Source organism: Sorex fumeus, unplaced genomic scaffold (genome assembly GCF_029834395.1).
Source record: "Sorex fumeus unplaced genomic scaffold, SorFum_2.1 ptg000072l, whole genome shotgun sequence".
Classification (NCBI taxonomy): Eukaryota; Metazoa; Chordata; class Mammalia; order Eulipotyphla; family Soricidae; genus Sorex; species Sorex fumeus.
This window is the reverse complement of record NW_026606129.1, coordinates 49,387,057-49,409,578: the sequence shown is the minus strand read 5'-3', so window position 1 is coordinate 49,409,578 and position 22,522 is coordinate 49,387,057. Positions and strand designations below refer to the sequence as shown.

The 22,522-nt window shown below is 43.6% G+C and overlaps 1 protein-coding gene across 1 annotated transcript; it reads right to left on the bottom strand.

Annotated features, from left to right (window-relative positions):
* Positions 1 to 515: 515 nt before the first annotated feature.
* On the bottom strand, positions 516 to 20,891 carry FBXW12 (F-box and WD repeat domain containing 12). The gene is made up of 10 exons (XM_056129687.1): positions 20,802 to 20,891; positions 19,006 to 19,043; positions 18,699 to 18,856; positions 17,647 to 17,765; positions 11,750 to 11,959; positions 8,918 to 9,076; positions 7,206 to 7,416; positions 6,062 to 6,240; positions 5,848 to 5,984; positions 516 to 627 (listed from the first exon to the last, which is right to left on the bottom strand). Exons 1-10 carry the CDS (start codon positions 20,889 to 20,891, stop codon positions 516 to 518), a joined length of 1,413 nt encoding a protein of 470 aa, XP_055985662.1.
* Positions 20,892 to 22,522: the final 1,631 nt, after the last annotated feature.

Genomic DNA, 22,522 nt, shown 5'->3' with positions numbered 1-22,522 from the left:
GGAGAAAGCTTAAGTCACATTTTGAGTCCATTCTAGTCTAGGTTTTTCTAATGCTTTTTTATGCTTAAATTTTACAGGTTGATATAAATATATATTTTTAAATTGTGCCAGGGAGTCATACCTGGTGGTGCTGGGAGCAGGTAGGTGATGCCCGAGATTGAACCTGGGGCCTTGCACATGCGAGACATGTGATCTACCATGACACCACATTGCCAGTCTCATACACTCATATACAAACTAGTCTTCATTTAATTTTAAACTTCTCCCCACACTTTGCTTCTCCTTTAGTAGTTCAAGATCATAGCTGTGACCCTCCATGTTTTACTCCCTTAGTGTTCTGACAGCAGGGACAGAGGACAGATAGCTTCACATCCTGTCTGTCTGGTGCCTGATGTGCAGTTGTCTTAGAATCTGATTCACTGCAGATAAACCCCCACCTATTTCATATTATTGCTAACGTAACTGGGCATGCAAATAAGATTCTTTTTATTACATTGTAGATGATACAGAGTTCGTTAATTTTCATTGTTCTTTTTCAAGGAATACATCAACAGCAAGCTGGATTCACGGACTTTTGACACCGCGTACACTATGCTCACATTATCACAGATGGCTCTGGAGATATAGCTGCCAACAGGAAAAAAGAAACCAATATCATCAGTGGACAAAAGGGAGAAGTAGACTTACCCATTGATGATGCTAAAATAGAACTGACAAAGATACATTCTATTCATTCATGTCAATTGATCCTTTAGTTATAGAAGTTTAGATAATGCAGATCTGGCAAAACCACACTGATGATCACTTGCAAGGGTGGATGCTGCCAGAATTAGCTATCACTCTAACTTGGTATATTATTGTATTTAATGAGAAGATTTCTATTAAAAATAGAATTCTAGTCCCTTTGATTTTGCTTGCTACACTCCAGGTGAATACCCTGAAAGAAGATTGACCTTTTTTCCAAAGGATGATGGAGGTGGTTGGCGTAACCCATCCCGCTGTTCTCATCCTATGTTACTGTCAGTTTTTCTAACTCCTCTCCACCAAGAGCTCAAATACTGGGGAAGGGTCCTACTGACAACCTTTGCCTTGCACTAACCCTAGAAAAGGTGACTGGCAAGTCTCCCCACCTCCCAGTCTCGCCATCAGGTTTGTAGGCTGGAATGGAGCTTTTTGACCATCTCTATTTACACTAAGCTAAGTAGAGGTGATATTCCTTTCTCCTTTCAAGCTCTTTGGAGACTAGTGGAAAGCTCCTCAAACCTAGTAAACCTACAGAGCTCATCAGATCTAAACAGCTTAAGCTCAGAGAAATATGTACCAGACATGGGGACTGGAGAGCTCCCAGACCAACAGGATGCAGTGCACACTTTGCATGCAGGAGGCCCAGGTTCATTCCTGGCACCACATAGTTCCCTGCCCTTCAGCACTACCAGGAAAAACCTTTGAGCACAGAACTGAGACTCGCCCCCAACTACTGCCAGGGAACACCTAAAAGCAAAAAAAAAAATTTATACTAGACTTATGAAATTTCTGAGAACAAATGACAAAGAAAAGATTTGTAAATAAGCCAGAGGAAAAGGACACATTATTTTAAGAGGAAGAGCCATTTGAATGGCAGCATAGTTTCCTTCTAGTAATATAGAATTCAGAAAGAAGTGACAAGTTATTTTCCAAAATGCTAAAAAACTAGAACTTAAAATAACAAAAAGACACAGTAGATAAAGACCTAAACCCAAATGGATGCTATTACAGAAACTCACTTCAAATAGAATGTAACTATGCTGGAAATAGAAGCTTGGAAAACAACGTACAAATATTAATGAAAAGAAAGCACAAATAGTTAATAGGTGAGGTATACTTTTTTTTTCTTTTTGGGTCACACCCAGTGATGCACAGGGGTTACTCCTGATTCATGCCCTCAGGAGTTACTTCTGGCGGTGCTTGGGGACCATATGGAATGCTGGGATGGAACCCAGGTCAGTCACGTGCAAGGCAAACACCCTATCCACTGTACTATATCCCTCCAGCCCCAGGTGAGGTATACTTAAGAGCAAAAATAAAGACCAGAAATAAGATGTGGGGCCAGAGTGATGGGGAGGGGGTTTTTCTTGCATGCGGCTGACCTGGGTTTCATCCCAGCATCCCATATGGTCCCCAGAGCACTGCCAGAAGTAATTCCTGAGTGCAGAGCCAGGAGTAACCCCTGAGCATCGCCTGGTGTGACCCAAAAAGCCAACAACAACAACAACAACAACAAAAAGCAAAAACAAAAACACGGAAACAAGACATGACATTACATAATAAAAGGGTCAGTTAATCAAGAATGCAGAATTGCAGAGTGCAAGAAAAATGAATAGAATTCAAAGTTAAATAAAAAAAACATTTATAGTTAGAACATTCAAATTTCTCAAAATTGACAGAATTTCTAGATTGAAAATTAGATGGAAGCAGAGGAGCTGAGGGCAAGCAACTGTGGTGCCATTTGTAGGCTATCCCACTCCATTGGACAGGATCCATGTTCTTTTCAGGCACACTTGGAGCATTTGTTAAAAAAAAAGATCCTGGGACATAAAAAATAGCAGATGTTGGTACTGGAAAGATAGTATAGTAGGTAGGCACTTGTCTTGAATGTGGTCAGCTTGGTTTCAATCCCTGGCACCACATAGGATTCCCTGAGCCCTGGCAGGAGGGATCCTTGAGCCTCGCCGGGTAGGGCCTAAAAGAAATCCCTCCCAAAAGAAATTAATGAAAGAGATACTCAACAATAAATCTCTCAGAAGAGAGCACAGAATGATATGCCATAGACATGCCTTCAGACCCTGTGCCAGGCTGTTTCATTTGGGGCAACCTGGAGGGGTAGGTAACATTCCCCTCCTGTCTAAACAGAGCTAGCACTGGTGCCCAAAACCTCCAGAACTCAACCGCCGCCATGCTCATAGCCGCTCTCCACATACTTGGATGAGCGTCATCCATGAGTGAATCTATTCCTGGACTGTGTGGCCACATTTGCAGCCACAGAACATCTCATACCGAGAGTAGCACACCATTTGATGGGGTTTAAAGTAGAAGACAAGGGGCTGGAGCAATGGCACAGTGGGTAGGGTGTTTGCCTTGCACTCAGCCAACCCGGTTTTGATTCCCATCCCATATGGTCCCCTGAGCACCGCCAGGGGTGATTCCTGAGTGCAGAGCCAGGAGTAACCCCCGTGCATTGCCAGGTGTGACCCAAAAAAGCAAAAAAAAAAAAAAAAAAAAAAAAAAAGTGGAAGGCAAAAGAAAAATTTTTAAAAATTTAAAAAATTAAAAAAATAAAGTAGAAGGCAACCAACCTTAGGGGGAAGTATATACAGATTTATATGTGTATGTATATATATATTATATATATAATATATATAAGCACACAAGGCTCAACCATTAACATATTACTAATCTCCTATAGAAGGGCTTAAATGCTCCTGGGTGAATTACAACAATCTTCACAGACTTTCCTCTAAGATACCTTTTTTTGGGATCATTTTTAGCAGATTATTCATAACAAGCAATACAAAATAAATTATTTCAGGGGGCTGGAGCAATAGCACAGTGGGTAGGGCATTTGCCTTGCATGCGGCCGACCCGGGTTCGATTCCCAGCATCCCATATGGTCCCCTGAGCACCACTAGGAGTAATTCCTGAGTGCAAAGCCAGGAGTAACCCCTGTGCATTGCCGGGTGTGACCCAAAAAGCAAAAAAAAAAAAATTCCAAAAACCAAAATAAATTATTTCAGTTATGCTTTGGGGGCAGGGTTTGGGGTTTGGTATGAAAACATCCAAAATATGGTGGTGGGATTGGAGTTTGAATATTAAATGTAATCAAAATTGTGTACAACTTTATAAAAAATAAATTAATGAAAGATAATAATCTATATTATTGAACTAAATGTGGCATTTGCATTAATATGCATACAGTAAGTCTCATAATAATGTAAAGCTAGATATTAGACAAGAATGACTGCACCCCATCTGACTGTCATTCTGATGGTTATAGCTGACACAATAAGGTGAGAACTAGGGGACTGAGGTAGACTGGGAGAGAAAAACTAAACCTCTCTCCACCGACAGATTACATGAGTATCTGCATAGAAAAATAATCACAGGAGCAAGAGCGATAATATAGCGGGCTGGGCATTTGCCTTGCATGTGGCTGACCTAGGTTCAACCCCCAGCATCCCATATAGTCCTCTGAGCACTTCCAGAAGCAATTCCTGAGTGCAAAGACACGTGTTACTCCTGAGCATCACCATGTGTGGTCCCAAAACAAAACAAAACAAATCACAAAATAATCTGAAAATATAATACAGATGAATCTAAGCTATTCAAATATAAATTTAGTAAGAGTATAGGATATAAGGGCAATAAAGGTAAAGTAAAGGTAAAGGCCCTCCCGTTGATCGTCGATTTGCTCGAGCGGGCCCAGTAACGTCTCCATTGGAGACTTTGTTGTTACTGTGTCTGGCATATCGAATACTCTCGGTAGCTTGCCGGGCTCTCCGAGAGGGGCGGAGGAATCGAACTCGGGTCGGCCATGTTGGCCGCTTGTAAGGCGAATGCCCTACCGCTGTGCTATCGCTCACAAAAGTTAATTGCTTTGCAATACTAGAAATGAAAAGTTGAAAACTAAAATTAGTAATGCCTGCACAGCAGAGCCTGGCAAGCTACCCGTGATGTATTTATTCAATATGCCAAAAACAGTAACAAGTCTCATGATGGAGACGTTACTGGGCCCGCTCGAGCAAATCGATGAACAACGGGAGGACCGTGACCGTGACCTGTACGTGCTCCAGGGCGACACCTGGGTTGGTGCTTAGGGTTTGGTCGTGAGGTGCCAGTGATCAAATGTGGGGCTGATGCAGAGCATCCACTCTGGCCTGAGCTGCCATCTTCTCACCTCTGGGGCTCACACTGTCCTTATGGCGAACACACTCTGATTGTCACCAGGGTCACTATGGTGCTCACACACACACTCAGCAGGTCATGCTTCCTGGTCATGGTACTTGCACATCTTTGTTTAAGCTGTGTTTTTTGTACCCCTTGGTTTTGGTGCTTGCACATACCCAGCTGCCATGTACTGCTCTCACCACCAGGGTTCAGGCAGCAGAGAAACCAGAATTGAGCTTGGCACATGTGCTGGCACTGGGGATTAGACTCATGAGCTGGCATTGGGGATTAGACTCATTAGACTTAAAAAAATTTTTTTTTCACTTTTTGGGTCACACCCAGCGTTGTTCAGGGGTTACTCCTGGCTCTGCACTCATAAATTACTCCTGGCGGTGCTTGGGGAACCATATGGGATGCCAGGTATTGAACCCAGGTTGGCCGTGTGCAAGGCAAATGCTCTACCCTCTGTTCTATCGCTCCAGCACTGCATATACTTTTAAGGCATGAATTCTAAATCACTGAACTCTTCCGCTAGCCCTAACCATTCTCTTTAGGGGTGTAAGTTTCTTCATATGTAAATATCCTCAAAGAAACTGTGTTGTCAGAGACTGACCCCAGTATCTTGTACATGCAAAGCATGTACTTTACTACTGAGCTACATTATCTGGCCCTACACAAAGAGTCTGTTAAAAGTTATTATTTTGTTTATTATGTGGAATTGACCGGGGGCATTGCTCAGGGGCTACTTCTGACTCTGTCCTCAGGGGGCATTCTTGGCAGGGTTTTGGGGGACTTTATGTCCAGTGATCAAACAGGGTTGATCTATTGCAAGATAAGTGCTTTATTTAATCCCCGTACTATTTCTCCAGACCAAATGTATAAAATTTCAAACTTCAGAATAATTTAAATAAAAAAATCAGGGCTTACCAGTTTGGTGCACAACCAACAGTGTCCTTATATTGCAGATGAAAGCAGCTCTTGAGATATGGATGACTGTCTCCTTCTTCCCACATGTACATGTGCAAAGAGTCATCCATGGCTGTGGTGAGCACATGGACAGAGTCCTTTAAAGGATACCCAGGAGTGAGTGGCCAAGTCAGAGGCAGAGCAATGAATAGTGAAAAGAAAGGCTCATACACACCGTCCATATGCAGCCAATGTTCTTCTGGTGATGCTCGAATTGTTGTACTTGGAGGCCATTGATGGTGAAAAGGAACAGGGAGGATCCGCTCTCAAAAGCAATTGTGCTCCCGTCACCAACTCCCATCCACATAGGAATCTCCATGTGAGCTGGCAGCCGGAAACTTGCGATCTGACTTGCTGAGTTCATGCAAAACACAGACACACATACATGCAAATTCTGGTTCATTCATCAGAATAATAGCCTTGCAATAAGTGGGGAAAAGACATTTCCTGGGCCTACCATGTGACTCAGTGGTAGAGGGTTGCAAATCTGCAGTCCCTGCCTTTTGGGATCCCTGAGGCCGGGACAAAGTGAGCAATCATCTCTGACTCACTGTAGCCAGGTGTACAAACCCCAAAACAGCAAAGGGAAGACAAGGAGAAAAATACTAATAGGTATGCTTAAAGAAAAGTACACTTGTGGAGGGATGGGTGTTGGAATACTGTATGACTGAAATTACAAAGCTGTTCATGATTGGTCATGAATGGCTTTGTAATGCTCTAATAAATAAATATTTTTAAAAATTTAAAAAAGAGAAAAGGACATACTTTCTAAGTCCATAGGACTCTGGTCCAGTGAAGAAAATAAATTGGTAAGCCATTGGACAAGGGAATGGGTGCTCTGACATAGAAACAGAGAGATGTGAGCAATTAATAGGAGCTCAGACTTTGAGGGGAGGCTCTGGTGGGAAGAAACCTGGAACTCAGATCCTAAAACACCATAGAAATCCTTCCCAGTCTGCCCTAGAAAGAACAGGGTGTGCAGAGGTCAGAGCGTGCAAGTCCAGAGACCTGGATTGGCTGTCAGCTACAGTGATCCTCGGCCTCCAGTACACACACCAGCCTGTTTATTAGATGCCTCACATGCTCATAGTGGATGCATGTGTGACAGGGGAAGAGAGCAGTGTGTTGGGGCTGGAGCGATAGCACAGTGGGCAGGGCGTTTGCCTTGCATGTGGCCAACCTGGGTTTGATCCCCAGCACCCCATATGGTCCCCTGAGCACTGCCAGGCATGATTTCTGAGCACAGAACTAGGAGTAACCCCTGATCACTGCCACGTGTAGGGGGAAAAAATTCAGTGTTCAAAATAGGGATCGCCTACCTGTAATGACTATTTTGCCTTCAGTCCTCTCAGCTGTTATGTCAAAGGTGATAAACCCTATTGCATTGACCGAGTCTTTTCGGAACATCACTATGATCCTGTTTGGTCTCCTTGGGGCCCAGGTGGCTTTGCAGCATGATGAATATGGGACTGAGAGAATTGCAGGAACCTGGTTTCTTGCTGGGTTCAGTAAGCACTCTGTCAAAAATATCTATGGAGAGATTATCACACATGATGTCAGGAGAAGGGGAGATAAATATATCTGAGTCACAAAGTGACTTGGAAAAACTACCCTAGAAAAAATTTCGTGTTGGATAGGCTTGAAAGATAGTAAAGGAGTTTTAGGCTCTTGGCTTGCATATGGCTAACTCCAGGGCCATGTCCCATAAGCACTGTCAGGAGTGATCCTGAGCACAGCTAGGTGTGATCCCCAAAACAAAATAAATTTCATGTTGGAGCCAGAGAGATGGTACAGGAAGTAAGACACTTGTATTGGGCTGTGGCAGCCATGACCGCCCCCTCCTCCCAATATTTGAATCCCTAGCATCACATATGGCTCTCCAAGCACCACCAAGTGTCACTGAGCACAGAGCCAGGAATAACCCCTGAGCGTCTCCTAATGTTGCCAACTAGCCCGTCCTCCCCCCACCAATCACATGTTGCAGGCCAAGCTTTATTTTGAATCTCAGGAAGTGTTGAGTAGTCTTTTCTGCCTGTCTCTCCTACAAAGAACTCCACCTTCCTACCCTGCCCCAGAGAAGGACAGGGTCCACGGAGCAGAATTCTCAAAGCCTCTCTGGCCTTCCCTGGGGGCTGCAATCATCTTGCCACCCTGGACCCCGACCAGGTGGCAGGTGAGTAAGATTGTCCTTCTCCGAAAACTAGACAAGGGATGCTGGGCTTTTCCTGCATCTGCTCTTAGTTCCCTGTTTTCTGATGCCTCAGCACATAGACCCTGCTAAAAATGGTTTGCTTTGGGACCAAAGGCCTTCTCAGAATGACATTTAGATCCTCTTGAATGTTTATTCGCTTCTGAACTTTTTGTACTTTCTAGTCAAAGAGGGATGAAAGCTAAAGAAGGGAAGGTAAAGTGAGCAAGGTTACCTAAGGTCCTCATTCCCTGGTCTCTCACCCTCTTCCATCCTCTTCCTGATTGAGGCCTTATGAAAAAATTTCTAAATGGTTTTGCATTAGTTTGTTGCCCAGAGAAGTATTTATTAACCCTTTCCTAGTCCTTTTATATTTTTTGTGCCATATCTGGTGATACTCAGGGGTTACTCCTGGCTCTTCACTCAGGAATTGCTCCTGGCTATGCTCAGGAAACCATTTAGGATGCCTGGAATTGAATCCAGGTTGGTTGTGTGCAAGGCAAGTTGTGTGCTGTACTATCACTCTGCTTTCCCACCCCAATCTCTTTCCTGATCTTCTGACCTTGTTTATTTCCTGTGGCTCTTCTATCCTATGGGTTGCCTCCCCAAGTCTTGTGCCATGGCCTAGAATTTGTGATTTTTACCTGTGAACCTCTCAGAATATCCTGAGGACCCATAGTTCCAATTGAGATACTCTGGCCTATAGGAAACGGTTCCACCTGAGACAGGGCCCTGGAGAGGAGAGAGCAATTTTTCTGGTCCTCACTAAACTCTTCAATTACTCAGCCTTCTGAGTGCTTAACCTCTTCTCCCACATGAAAACACACACAGAGCAACACCTACTGTTGGCAATGTGCCTTGTTGGGTTCCATCTGCAAACAGCCATTTCTTGTCAGAAGAGAAGTTCAGAAAATCAACACTATATTGAAATGCTTTTATTTTTGAAACTTCCTTTAACTCAGGCACAGTAAATGTGTAGATGTCACCACTAAGGCTGCCCACCTGAAACCAAATCATCATCACCATGTTACTGGAAAAAGTTGGAACATTGAAAGCACACAGAAATCAAGGGAAATCCAGGACACTGTTTCCCCAATCACACAGTGGTTCTTGTGAGCCTCTACCAATAGCTAATGGTAACAAAAGGTCAGAAACACCAAATGCTGACCAGCTCCACACATTAATTGTGAACTAGATTGGCCTCTATGAAAAACAGTTCAGAGATTCCTCCAAAAGTTAAACTTATAACAATCATATTATCTAGAAATTCCATTCCAAACAATCTCAAAGTCACTAATTCAAAATATATGCACATGTTTGTTCACTGCAGTGCTATCAGCAATAGTCAAGTTTTGAAATCAATCCAATAGTCAACTTTTGAAATCAATCCAAGTGTCCAACAATATATGGTTATATAAACAAATATGGCATATAGACCCAATGGAATTCTTATAGACCCAATGGAATTCTTATAGACCCAATGGAATTCTTATAGACCCAATGGAATTCTTATAGACCCAATGGAATTCTTATAAGCCATCCTGAAATATGAAATCTTGCCTTTTTTCTACAACATGAATGGAAATGGAGAGAGTCAAGATAAAGTGAAGCAAATCAGAGGAAGAAAGAAACGCTGGATGAACTCAGCCAGGTGTGAGGTATAAGAAACAAAACAAGAGCACAGGGAGAGCCCAGTGAAAAATCCTTTAGCTTGGACCCAAGAACTAAGGTAATCAAGGTGGGGAGGGAGTGGGAAGCATGTGTGTGGGGGACACAACTATGGAGGGTCTTGGCCCTTTGATGGTGGGTGAGAAGTGGTAACATTGTACTCCTAAAACATGCGAACATTTATTGTCTTGTAAGTCAATGTTACATTATCAAATAAATAAAACCTATGCCTTGCCTGCCTCAAAAAATTGTGGGGGCTGGTAAAAAAAATAAAATAAGCTTCTCATAGGATAATATTGCTTTGTCCTTTCTCCCTTTTTCCACGAGGAACTCAGATTTATTACAGTGCTCCTGAGGCACTTCCATTCCATTGTGTTTATCTGTAAATTCTTCCCTGTGCTCTCCTCCCCAACCTGTTAATCAGCTTTTCCCCTTAATCAGACTCTGTTAACTTGTAAGATTAGATTCCTCAGAAATCTATGATTTTATATGTATGAGTGAAATATTGCCTTTCTTCTCTCCTTATGTCTTTTGAATGTTTAATGCAATGTCCTTTTTGTATAGATACAGAAAGACAGTTAATATTATGCTTTTGTAACTTAGGATTTAATTGGCTTTGAATATTATTCACTCCCGGGCATCTGCTTTCTCGACTTAAGCCTCAGTTGCCCTTGGTTCCTAACACCCCAAAAGCAGAGTCCCGACGAGGGACTGAATGGACCCAGGGCAAGCGGTGAGCTACCCTGGCATCAAAATGGACCAGACCAAAGTGCCACGATTCTTAACTATAAGAGTTTGATCATAGACAAATGCTGTCATGATCCAAAAGTAACAAGGCTAGGACCCTGATAGGGGTAGGAAAGACTATCTGGCCTGAGCACTGTAGTCTGAGATCGAGATGACCCTAGGAGGGCAATTCTATAAGTTTAAGGTATTTTACTATATCCATACAAAATGATTTATATATGCTTATATGTTTGTTTGACAAGGAGAGAAGCACACCCAGGGGATTCCACCCTAGGGTGGATTGATCTGATGATGAGAATCTGTCCTAGGAGCATATTTCCCCGAGGGAAAGAATTCTATCCCTATTGATTGTGATCGCACCTATGTGTAATTGTTACCCCAACCCCTCATGCTTTGGGATTTTAACTAGACTGTAAGAGTGGGCTGAGTGATCAGAATCAGAATCAAGACTCCAGAAAAGGATGAAGGGGGATCGAGAAGGAGAATGAAGTAGCATGGGGGAGGAAGAAGCAGGAGGAGAATCAGAGGAGAATGGACATGGGAATGGAATAAACTGCAACTAAGACCAACCAGCCTGGCCCTCGTTTCTGCCCTTGCCTGCCCATCGCCATTGACCTCCCCAGGGTGGGGGAAGAGGCGTGAGACTACCAAACTCTGGTGGTGGGAAAGACAGAGCCGCCGCCGCTGCTGTGCCCTTTTTTGAGTTTACACAGCTTCTAATTCCCAAGCATTCTTCACAGGATACTTTCTTTACTCATTAGTTCATCAATACTATTTTTTTCCCCTCAACATCTCCCCAGAGACACATCTCTTCCTCCCACAGACCCTATCCAAGGCTGTAGACTGTACAGTATTTCTGTGAAATGTTCCTACGTGGAAGAGGAGACACATATAAAAATAATTCAGGAAAAGATTTGCTTTAAATAAGATTAGCTACTATTGTAGTATACAGAGGACCCATAGTTCCAGTTGAGATACTCTGGCCTATAGGAAATGGTTTCACCTGAGACAGGGCCCTGGAGAGGAGTGAGCAATTTTTCTGGTCCTCACTAAACTCTTCAATTTCTCAGAGAAGGCCGAAGGCCAGGAGGGAATGGGACATGTATGAGTAGCATTTGCTGGCATACTGCGGCTCTCAGGGAATGTGGAAAGGATGACCTCAGGCAGATAGGTGGTGATGCTAACAGGAATGGGACTCCTGCAGTTGTACAGGCAGCACATTTTGCATGGGGGACCCCTCCAGAAGCAAGGCTCACTTACCACCAGGAACGAGCGCTCCACAGTAGCACCAACATCCAAGGAAAAACAGCAATTGGGCAGTTTGAGAGTACCCAAATCCTCTTTGTCCCGACAATTCCACATTTTGATGATTCCCTCCATATTCACAGTGAATGCAAGATGCATATGAGGGAGAGTTACGATATTCAAGAACGGAGACCTTTGGACCGGGCTTGCCCAGATTATAACACCCTAGAGAACAGAAAGAACACTTGCTGCATCCAAGGGTTCTTCACACCTACTCTGTAATCATCCCACTAGTCTTTAGTTGGTCACCTTCAAATCTGATTCAGGTCCTGGGGAAAGAATAAGAAAATGCTCCCAACATCTCACTTTATTGAACAGTAGTAAGCAGGAAAAAAGAACTATGTGATATATGGGACTATGTGTTATATTCAAGGGTAGGAGAACACAAATGTGAATAAAGAATGATCAGAATAAAATCACGCAGTTCACTGCAACCTGTATGGAACTGGCACTTATCATGTTAAAGGAACTAACGAAAATTATTGGATGACCTCACTTACCTGTGGTAATACAGATACAGGACAAGGGAATGGAAAGTATACAATGATGGCCAACCCGTGGCCCTGAACTATTTAAATGAGAATGCTAATGAAGGAGGTAGAGGAGGAAGTGGACTATGATAACATAAGGGCATTGGTCAAGGGTCTTGGACATTTCAGCAATGTAGAGGTGAGGTAACTACATCACAACCCTAAGAGTCAACACTATTGTAAGCTCATGACCTAAACTAAGTAAATTTTAATTTAAAATCTTTTGCTTGCGTTTGAACCATATCCACAATGCTTAGGGGTCACTCCTGGAGCTGCTTGGATGACCCTATGGGACACCAGGGATTTAAACTTGGGTCAGCTGTGTGCAAGCCAAGTGCACTCCCCACTGTACTTTCTATCTGGCCCCCGAAGTAAATATTAAAAAGTGAGTTTGCTAAAAGAGGTGGGGTGGGAGAAGGGTCATAGGTGGAGGGGTGTTGGTGTTAGGTTTGGAGGTGAAACACTGAATACTTGAAACATAACAAGTGTTTTTGTAAATCATGGTGAATTTAAAAAAAAATAAATGTTAATAAAAAATTAGATTGTTTTTGCGCAAATCAGCTTTCTTCTTTCTAACAGTCTTTGACAAGTTACTTCTGTAACTTCTGTAAGGACTATATTACTTCACAACACACGAAACAAAACTCAATTCTGCCTCCTACAGGGCTTTAGAGCATAAGAACTATCTTGAGAATTGTTATTCCATCATTGACTATTTACATAAAAAAGCTCCCCTGTGAACTTTTCTTTAGATTTTTAAAACTTAAGTATGTCATATGAAGGACAAACAACAGATAAATGCAAATTTTGATAAACTATGAAATGATCATTATAACTTTTTTGGGGGTGATGGGGACCAAACCTCGGCTTGCCACCTGCAAAGCAAGTTCTCTGCCCGCTGTTCTATCTCCAGGCCCTGTAAATAGTTCTAGACTTTAGCAACCCCCCTGCATTCTTTTTATTAACCTTGCCTCCCTCCCCAAAAGCAATGACTGTTTTGAGGCTTGAATCTGGACTCCTGCATGCAAGCATGCATTCAATCCCTTTTGAGCCATCTCCTAGGCTAGTGATAATTTTTCTCGTTCTTATAAGTATGAGACCTTGCCAGTACAATTGCTGTGTGGTAAATCATAGCAAAATTGGGTGACTTAAAACAGTAAGTTTGTTCTTTGATAGTTTTAGATCGAAGTTCAGGAACAGCTGGGCCCAGGGACTCAGGGCTAACACCAGCTCCCACTTTCAGGATGTCTTGCTCTACAGCTGCCAAGGGGGAGCTGGCTACTGTCAGGGTCCTCAGTATCCATTCCCCCTGGCCATTCAAAAACTTCTCACAACATCATAACTAGATTTCTAAGAGCCAATGACTCTAGAGAGAGGAAGTATCTTTTAGGCCAGAACTTCAGAAGTTATGCACCATCACTTGCACAATAGCCTATTACTTACAAAGGGTCTGCTTGGTATGGAAATAGCCTGCAGAAGATGAACACTATAAAAACAGGAATATTGAAGATCATCTTATATGCTGACTGCAGTTCATCTTGTAGCTACAAATGATCCATCTGTCTCCTACCTGTAAAACACATTCAGCACCTCCTCTTGTCCCTGAATGATTATGCCATCATTTCAGAGTCTAGATTCTCACTGTTTAATTAGGTCCAGATACAAGGAGGCTTTTTATATTCATCTTGTTTTGTTTTTGTTTTTTGGGCCTGTGGTGCTGGGGATTGAAGCTGGGTCAGTCTTAAGCAGTGCCAAGTGCCCTACTCCCTGATCTCTCTCTCTCTCTGGCCTTGACATTCAGTTCATTTTTAATGTGAAAAACCTTAGAACTGTTTTAGTTGTCTGTCTCCCACATTTTCAAAATATAAGTGAAGGGAAGGCGATGGATGGCATGAACCCTCTCATTCAAGGAAAAGGGGGATAGGCCAGAGAGATAGTGCAGTGGGTAAGGCGCTTGCCTTGCGCGCTGACCCAACTTTGATCTCTGATATCTCATGATTCCCCCTAGCACTGCCAGAAATGATCCCTGAGTGCAGATGGGAGTAAACTTTGAGCACTGCTGGGTGTGACAACCCCCCCAAAAAAAGAAAAAAAAGAAAAAGGGGGGAGTGGAAAATAGGGTGGAAGAACTAGGAAGCATCGAGGGCTGACAGCTATGTAGAAAACTTGAAATTAGAGAACAACATGCACAAGTCTTGAAGAATGAGCTCCTGGGGCCACGCTAGGTTGCTGCTTCACATACAGAAGAGGTTCTAGTGCTTTCTAGAACTGACTGATCAGTTCTCTGAGGCCTCTTAGCTTTTGCTGGGGCCCAAGGATTTTTGTAGCCATCACTTTAAAGTATGGTTATCTACATTGCCCTGGCTAAATCTTTTTTGGTGTCCTATTTCTTAAATTATAGCATCATTTGAAATCTTTAAAAAAAAACTGGGAATAAAAATTAAATAAAAGATTGGGAATTTTCAGGGGGCCAGAGATATAATGCAGTGGGTCAGGCTCTTGTTTTGCATGTGACTGACCCAGGTTCTATCCCTGGCACTCAATACAGTCCCCTGAGCTGGCCAGGAGTGAACCATGAGCACAAAGCCAGGAGTAAGCCCTGAGTACAGATGGATGTGCCCTCAAAACGAAACAAAACATAAAAGACTGGGAATTTTTAGAACCAAAACTGTTTGGCTCCCTCTCCCCCAATTGTTTGTTTTTATAATTCTAACTTGCTTCTGACTAGAATCATCAAAAAGCAGTCAACAAGCCAATATTCAGTATTTTGCCTGAAAATATCCTTAGCAAGATTATTCAGTTAATTTTATGTTTTATAATTTTCGTTTCCCACAGGTGGCTGTAATGCTAAACTTCCTGCCACTGTGTGAAAAGGATTCCCCTTCCTCTAGCACCCAGTAACATTTCCCCACTTTAAGTCCTCATTGATTCACGTTGGGCCCCTTAGGCTTTTGCTAACAATCTCTTCACAATCCAACACCCTGCCCACTACCTGGTTTTCAAACTTCTTTCACATTTAAGGTTTTGTTTTTGTTTGAGGGCCAAACTCAGTGGCACCAGGACCACATGGGTCTGGAGCTCAAACCCCAGCATCCGCATGCAAAGCATGAACCCAACCCTTTGAGTTCTCTCCCTGACACTGCATTCTAGATTTATGGCAGCATCCCACTTCCAGATAATTAATAATGAATTTATTGTGGGGCTGGAGCGATAGCACAGCAGTAGGGCATTTGCCTCTCATGCAGCCGGTCTGGAGACAGGTTTGAATCCTCTACCCCTTTGGGAGAGCTCGGCAAGATACCAAGAGTATCTTGCCTGCATGGCAAAGCCTGGCAAGCTACCCTTGAAGTATTCAATATGCCAAACACAGTAACAAGTCTCACGATGGAGACATTACTGGGCCTGCTCCAGCAAATCGATAAACAATGGGAGGATCGTGACCGAATTATTGTGTTATCAAAAATGGATTAGAAAATCAGAGCAATAAGGACTCATTCCATACAGCATTTTGTTAGTCAAAAACTCAGAACTGGATTCACTGTGTCACTCTAATTTGGTTGCTGTAAGATACAGGCTGGGATGCAGTAACCTATAGGCTTGTCTGGGGCTGGAGGATCCATTTTTAAGATGGCTCACACATATGACTGCAAGTTGGTGTTGGCTGTTGGCAAAAAAGTCTGGTTTCCCTGCCATGGGACCCATCTGGGTGGGAAAACTGCTTTTCCCTAGAGCAAGAACTTAACTTTTCTAACCCCGCCTCATCCCTGCAATTTACTGTTACTGATATACAAGAGGGTCAATTTAAGGTAAGAGCAGGAGTGGGAGCGGGAGCAATAGTACAGCAGGTAGGATATTTTCCTTGCAAGCAGCCAACCTGGGTTTGATCCCCAGAATTCCATATGGTCCCCTGAGCACTACCAGGAGTGATTCCTGAGTGCAGAGCCAGGAGTAACACCTCTGCATTGCCGGGTGTGACCCAAAAAACAAAAGCAAAAAATTAAGGTGAGAGCACACTTCCAGAACTTCATCTCATTCATTTCATACTACCTCATATTCATATAACAGTATCTACCATCTTTTTGAAGTAGTAGAGAGGCATTATCTAATATTAATGGGAAAGAGTAAAACTACAAACAGGAAAAAGATTCTTTATTTTAGCCACACCCAGCTGTTCTAAGAGCTTACGCCTGGTTCTGTGCTCAGGTGTCACTCCTGGTGAAGCATGATGAACCATATGGAGTTTTGGGGATTGAACTTGGGTTGGATGCATGCAAAACAAGCACTCTGCCTGTTGTACTATCTCTCCGACTCCAGGGAAAAAAAATAAGTACTGTTATCTGAGGGCCTGGGAAAGGCTCAGCATCAAAGTGTTGCTCTGCCAGCAACAGGCTTCAAGTTTGGCTTTTTTATTTTTTGCAGGGGCAGAGGGAGGGGCACACTCAGCATGCTCAGGAATTATTCATGGCAGACTTGGGGGACCATATGGGATGCTTGGAATTAAACCTGGGTTAACCGTGTGCAAGGCAAATACCCTACGCACTGTACTATGCTGTAGTTTTGGCCCAAGGCCACAAGTTTGATCCCTAGAACTACCCATGTGAACAGATACCGGTTTGGAGAGCTGTGTGGCAACAAAGCCTGTGCTCACTCTCCAGAGCACCACAGCTAATGTGTGTGTAAGCACCACGAGGTAGAGTATAAAAATAAAGAATAATCCAAGATCCTCACTAAGGTCTTCTATTTCCCTATCTGGTGCTTCTTGCTCTGCATGTACTAGTCCTGATTGTGGGTTCCTGAGAGGTGGCCTCAAGTAGAGAGCACTTCCCTAGGATAAAACCCGTTCTGACAGACGCAGAACAGGCAACGAAGAGGCACAGTGCCCAAAGATCATGTCCCCGATAGAAGATTGTTCCTTAGATAAATTTAGACAGTCAACCAAAAGTGAACCTGTGCACCTTTTGATCCTCAGCACCACCTGGTAACCAAGTACCACTGCAGGGCACGGCACCCCTAAGAAAACTTTAGGGGTCTGTGAGATAATACCAGGTGAAGGTGCTTGCCCCTTGCCTGCAGCTGACACTGGTTCTATCCCAGCCACTGCATATGGTCCTCTGAGCATCATCAGGGGGCAGGGAGAGTCCCTGAGCACCACTAAACCCCTCAATAAAGTGAACCTGCATATCTAGAGTCTAAACGAGGACACAGATGAACAGCTGGAGGCCCTGCTTTGTCAGCATTCCAGTAAGATTTTCCTCCCAGCGCTTGCTCCGTTCTGGAGGGACACAGATGTGCATTATGTGGGCCAGGCACGGCCAGACTCACCTCCTGCACGTCCCAGGCAAGCAGTCTCTGGTTGGATGACACGGCGCACAAAATTGACTTTTCCTGTTCATCCATTGTGTGGCCATTGCCTGAGAGGTAAGCCATAGGTCCTATGACTCCTAGAAAGAAATAGACTATGTAAAGAATGTATGGCACAGGCAGCAGAGGGAGGAGCCAACAGAAGAGAGGCCTTAGAAGATAATGTCAAGTTTTCCTGCACATTCTTAAGAGGGTTTGTGTATCAATTACCTACAAGAGTATCAGAGTTTTTTGAAAATTGGGCTTCAAAGTCATCCAACATGGGCTCCCATTGCTGATCTGGGAGATAATGACCAACTTCTGTTTTCACTTTAATCTTAGTGTTGTAGATATAAAATGGGAATCTAAAAAATAAATCTCTTCATAATTTTTTAAAATACTAGGGAACAAACCCAGGGCCTCACACATGCAAGGAATGTGCCTATGGCTAATTTATACCTTACCCACCTCCAGAGTGAAGGGAACTATTTTGAGCTATAAGGAAGTATCAGGAACTAAGCAAGTAGGAGAACCTATTATTTTATTATTTTTTTTAAAAGAGGAACATTTTTGTTTATTTATCTTTGGCTTTTTTGGGTCACACCTGGTAATGCTCAGGGGTTACTCCTGGCTCTGCACTCAGGAAATTACTCCTGGAGGTCCTGGGGGTACCATATTGGAGGCCAGGGATTGAACCTGGGTCTGCCTCATGCAAGGCAGGCTCCCTACCTGCTGTACTATCGCTCTGGCCCTCAGAACCTGTTATTTTAAAAGTTTCCCTTTGGGGAGCAGGAGATCGTATAGCAGGTAGGGCCCCTGCCTTGCACATGGCCAACTCTGGTTCAATCCCTGGTACTGCCTTGGTTCCCCTGAGCACCACTAAGAGTGATTCCTGAGCACAGAGCCAAAGTAAGCCTTGTGCCGGATGTGCCCTCAAGTACTGCTGTCATTTTCACAACCCCACAATCAGGGACACGATGGTGTCACAACCCACAAATTAAGCAGCTTTGCCCTAGGGGTCCCAGTCGTCATACCGATTTTGCCCCTTTTTACTTTGAGGTTAAAGTCCTGTGGCTGTGCCAAGGCCATCTGGCGCTCCTGTCTCGTTAGGCAGAGAAAAAAGTTCTTCCATGTCTGTGTGCCCTGAAGCTGAGTGAAACTGCAGAAGCTCCATTTTTTCAGACACAGTTTTCTGGAAACAAGGTCACAATCCCATCAGTTCCAACATCCCTGTCCCAATTGCCCACCACTGACCTTCACCTCTCACTCCTGCCCTGCATGACATGAGACCTCCTCTGCCTGGGCAACCTGGTCTCCCCACCCAGCCCTTCCCTTGCTCACCTCCACAGGGATTCAGTCTCTGCAACTTTCTTCCAGGACTGGGGGAGAGAGAAGAAAGATACAATCAAGATCTACAGTACCCAAATGCTGACAATGCTATCTCCCCTACTACTAGCATTTGTGCTGGACCAAGGCCCACCTGTTAGGAGCTACATTCTAATTCTCAAAGCCTCGCAGTGTTAAAAATGGCTGGGAGATGCATGGCCCGGTTGCTGCTGCTAAAAGTTCTTGGAATTCCTGGAGGATTTCCAGAAAAAGACAATTTCTGAGAGCTTGAAACCGGAGCTTCTGGGACCATTAAGTCTATACAATACACCTGTAGCAGCTAGACATTTTGTTGTTTTGTACCAGACTCTGTAGTGCTCAGAAGTCTGTTCTGGCAGTGCCAGGGTTTGAAGCTAAGTGAGCCACGTTCAAGGCAAGAGCCTTCTACACTGTATTAGTTCCCTGGTGTGACTTCACCATGCGGAGGTGCACGGTGATTGTGTTTGGTGGTCGAGAGCCACCTTGCCATCCTCCCCAGGCCTCCACAGCAATGAAACAAAGAGATGGGGGACTCACGGATAGACAGTAAAAATGGCCCATTTAATGCAGAGCTGCTAGCATACTTTTAGAACATCTGAAGGGGTTTGAGGTATAGGAGTGCACATAGGTGTGACTGATCATTTACAGAGGTAAAGCATTTTGGCGGAGGCAATTCTCTGGAGAGGATTAACCCAAGGAGGCACTCAGTCTCCCAGGAACATCTATATTGCTCTTCTCTTTCTCTTAAGTTGTATATATTAAACAATTTACTTATTAATATTACAGCTATTTGGATAAACACAGTAAGAGATACAGATTCCAAAACTTAGTTCTCTGGGCTCTGAGAGCAAGAAAGATTTTTACCATTAATACCAGACTAAGTCTTCAGGCCAGTTCATCTTGCCCTTCCCTATGGAGGTCCTGTCTCTTAAGTCATAACAGCTTTCACCAAGACCATGCTTTTATGCTTTCTAGACTGTCCCATTTCAGTTCCTGGGTAGCTTCACCAATCGCCTCAGGTCCATCCCAGTACCACAGTGGGACCTCTCTTTGTGGGGTGTTAAGAACTATAGCAACTGAAGCCTGAGTCAAGTAATTATGATTGAGTAGATATATTTTAGAGTCAATCAACTCCCAAATATTAGGAACATAACATGGTCTTTCTGTGTAAGCAAAGAACATTGCTCTATAGTAAAATATGAAAAGGGTATAGGGGAAATAGAAATTCAGGTAATTCTATTCACTATAAACACTGTCCAGAGTCACCTAAGTTTTGGGCTTATAGAAAACCAAGTCTGACTTGGTGAATTGTGACAAGAGGTAAAATTAAAGATAAACTCAGGGGATTAAGGTTGCTCACAAGAGCTTGGTAAGCTTCTCTGGGGGGAGGAAAAGGGACAATTCAGGAAAATTTAGGGTTAATATCCAACACCATTGCCCCTCGTAATTTTCATTTAACAAACTAGGAGGCCCTCAGGATGAATGATATTAACCTTAAATGCCCAGTATATTGGTATGTTATTCTGAAAATTGCTGCTCAAATGGGTCAGGTGAAGCAATTGAGTACCAGGGATGCAAGTATATTGGAGGGCAGGTCAAATTTAGGCAGATCTAGAAACATTTAAGGAATGAAGGCATGCCGACAGGATAGGGCTGGGGTGGCAAAGACATCAAGGCCATAGGAGCAAGGTGAAAGTGACTTGAGCAAGAAACAGGAGGAAAGGGATGGAGACAAAGATGGTCAGCACAGAGTGACAGTGAACAACTTTTACCTTGTTCACTTTGGAAACCTGTAGCAAGCTGAATACATCCAGAAAGGAGAAGATTCTCAACAACGGCACCTCAGGCAACTGGATCTCCATGTTACACAGCCTGAATCCAACTCCGGTCTACTTTTTCCTCAGTAGATGGCCCTGATTTAAAAGCCTGGGCCAAATTTGCAGCACTTGGGAGGCCTTCCCCTCACCGGTCCTCATTTTGAGGGAAATAACTTCAGGTGAGCCTGCTCATCTTGTGGGGCTCTCACAGGACCTGATGTGCACAGCTGAGGGCATCCCCTTAAATGCAGTTAGCATTCATTGTCTATTCTGCCTTTCTTAGCTGTGGGACCATTGGCCCTCTGTGAGTCCACAGGATGTTTGAAGTGGGCCATAGGCAAAAAATCAAATAACTGGAATTCACACCATGAGACTAGGGACTCAAAAGGTAGGAGAGTGGGACCACAGGAAGGGAACAAATTTGGAAGGGGACCATGGTTGAAAAAAGGGCAGAGAAATACAGGTTCATGTGCCTTTATCTATACTTTCTTCACATTGAAGATGTAGGAACCGGCAGAGCTCAGTTGCTGATGAACTTGGCAGAACTCTTTAATAAATTTCCACTAACATCTTCATGTCTCCTCAAGTCTCTGTGTGGCATCATGAGTTCCCCATCACAGGGTGAGAATCTGCTGACTGAGGGGACACAGCAGGACTGTCTCCCAGTTCAGCACAGCTGCTATGCTCCCAAGTCCCACTGTGAACTGTGCACCCAGCTTTCTGGTGGGAGGGGAAGTCTGAGCCCAACTTCCCTACAGGCTGGGCTGAGCACACAGGCCTTGTCTGAGGAGGTTCAGACCCTAACTTCCTTTCTCTTCTAATAGATGTTTTTCTGCCAAAAACCTGCTGGCCCATCCCATGTTTCCCTATGGGGAGACCCCCTGAGGCTCAGCAGTGACCCTTTTTTCCTTAAACTGATGTCATTAGGCTAACTCCATCTCACAAAGAGGGTCTAGAAAATTCTATGGGTGATTTGACAAAAATATCCGGGGCGGGGGGGGGGCCAGGACAAACACAAAAACTTTTCCTCTTTTCACTTCTAAAATTATATAAGGATATCAACACAACAACATTTGCCCTCAGTTTTGGGATTCTTCAAAACCCTGGTTCACTGAGGTAACTGTAATCACAACTTCCCCAAGACCTCCTTTACGCATAATTCAGGAGATCCTTAAATGTGCTTACATTAATTTATCTTTCAATGGTTTGGGACAAAATCAAAGGTTACCATTTTTATTACAGAAATTGAATTTAGGACCCTGACCACCACCTCCCCACACACACCCACACACAGAGGCAAAGGCAGTGCTCTGCCACTGAACTACATCCCTGGCCCAAATATGACCTCTTTGTCAAAATTACATTGGTACATGAGGGAAAGTCTGTATTTTCACATTGCTCTTGGCACTCTATTTAATACTTTTGTTTATTGCTATATTTAACTGTTTATGTAATAAATTCCTGGGTTTGTGAGGACTATAAAGAATTACCCATTCAGGGACATTTTTACCTCTATAAGGACCATAATTCTCTCTGGAGAGTGGGATTAGGCTCTCTCCACTGATATAAAATGTCTGAGGACATCAACTTCCCATCATTCTGGACATCACTGGAAAGTTTCTCTTCAAGGTAATTTTGACAGTCTCCTGGGCGTTTTCCTTACCCAGTAGTAACTG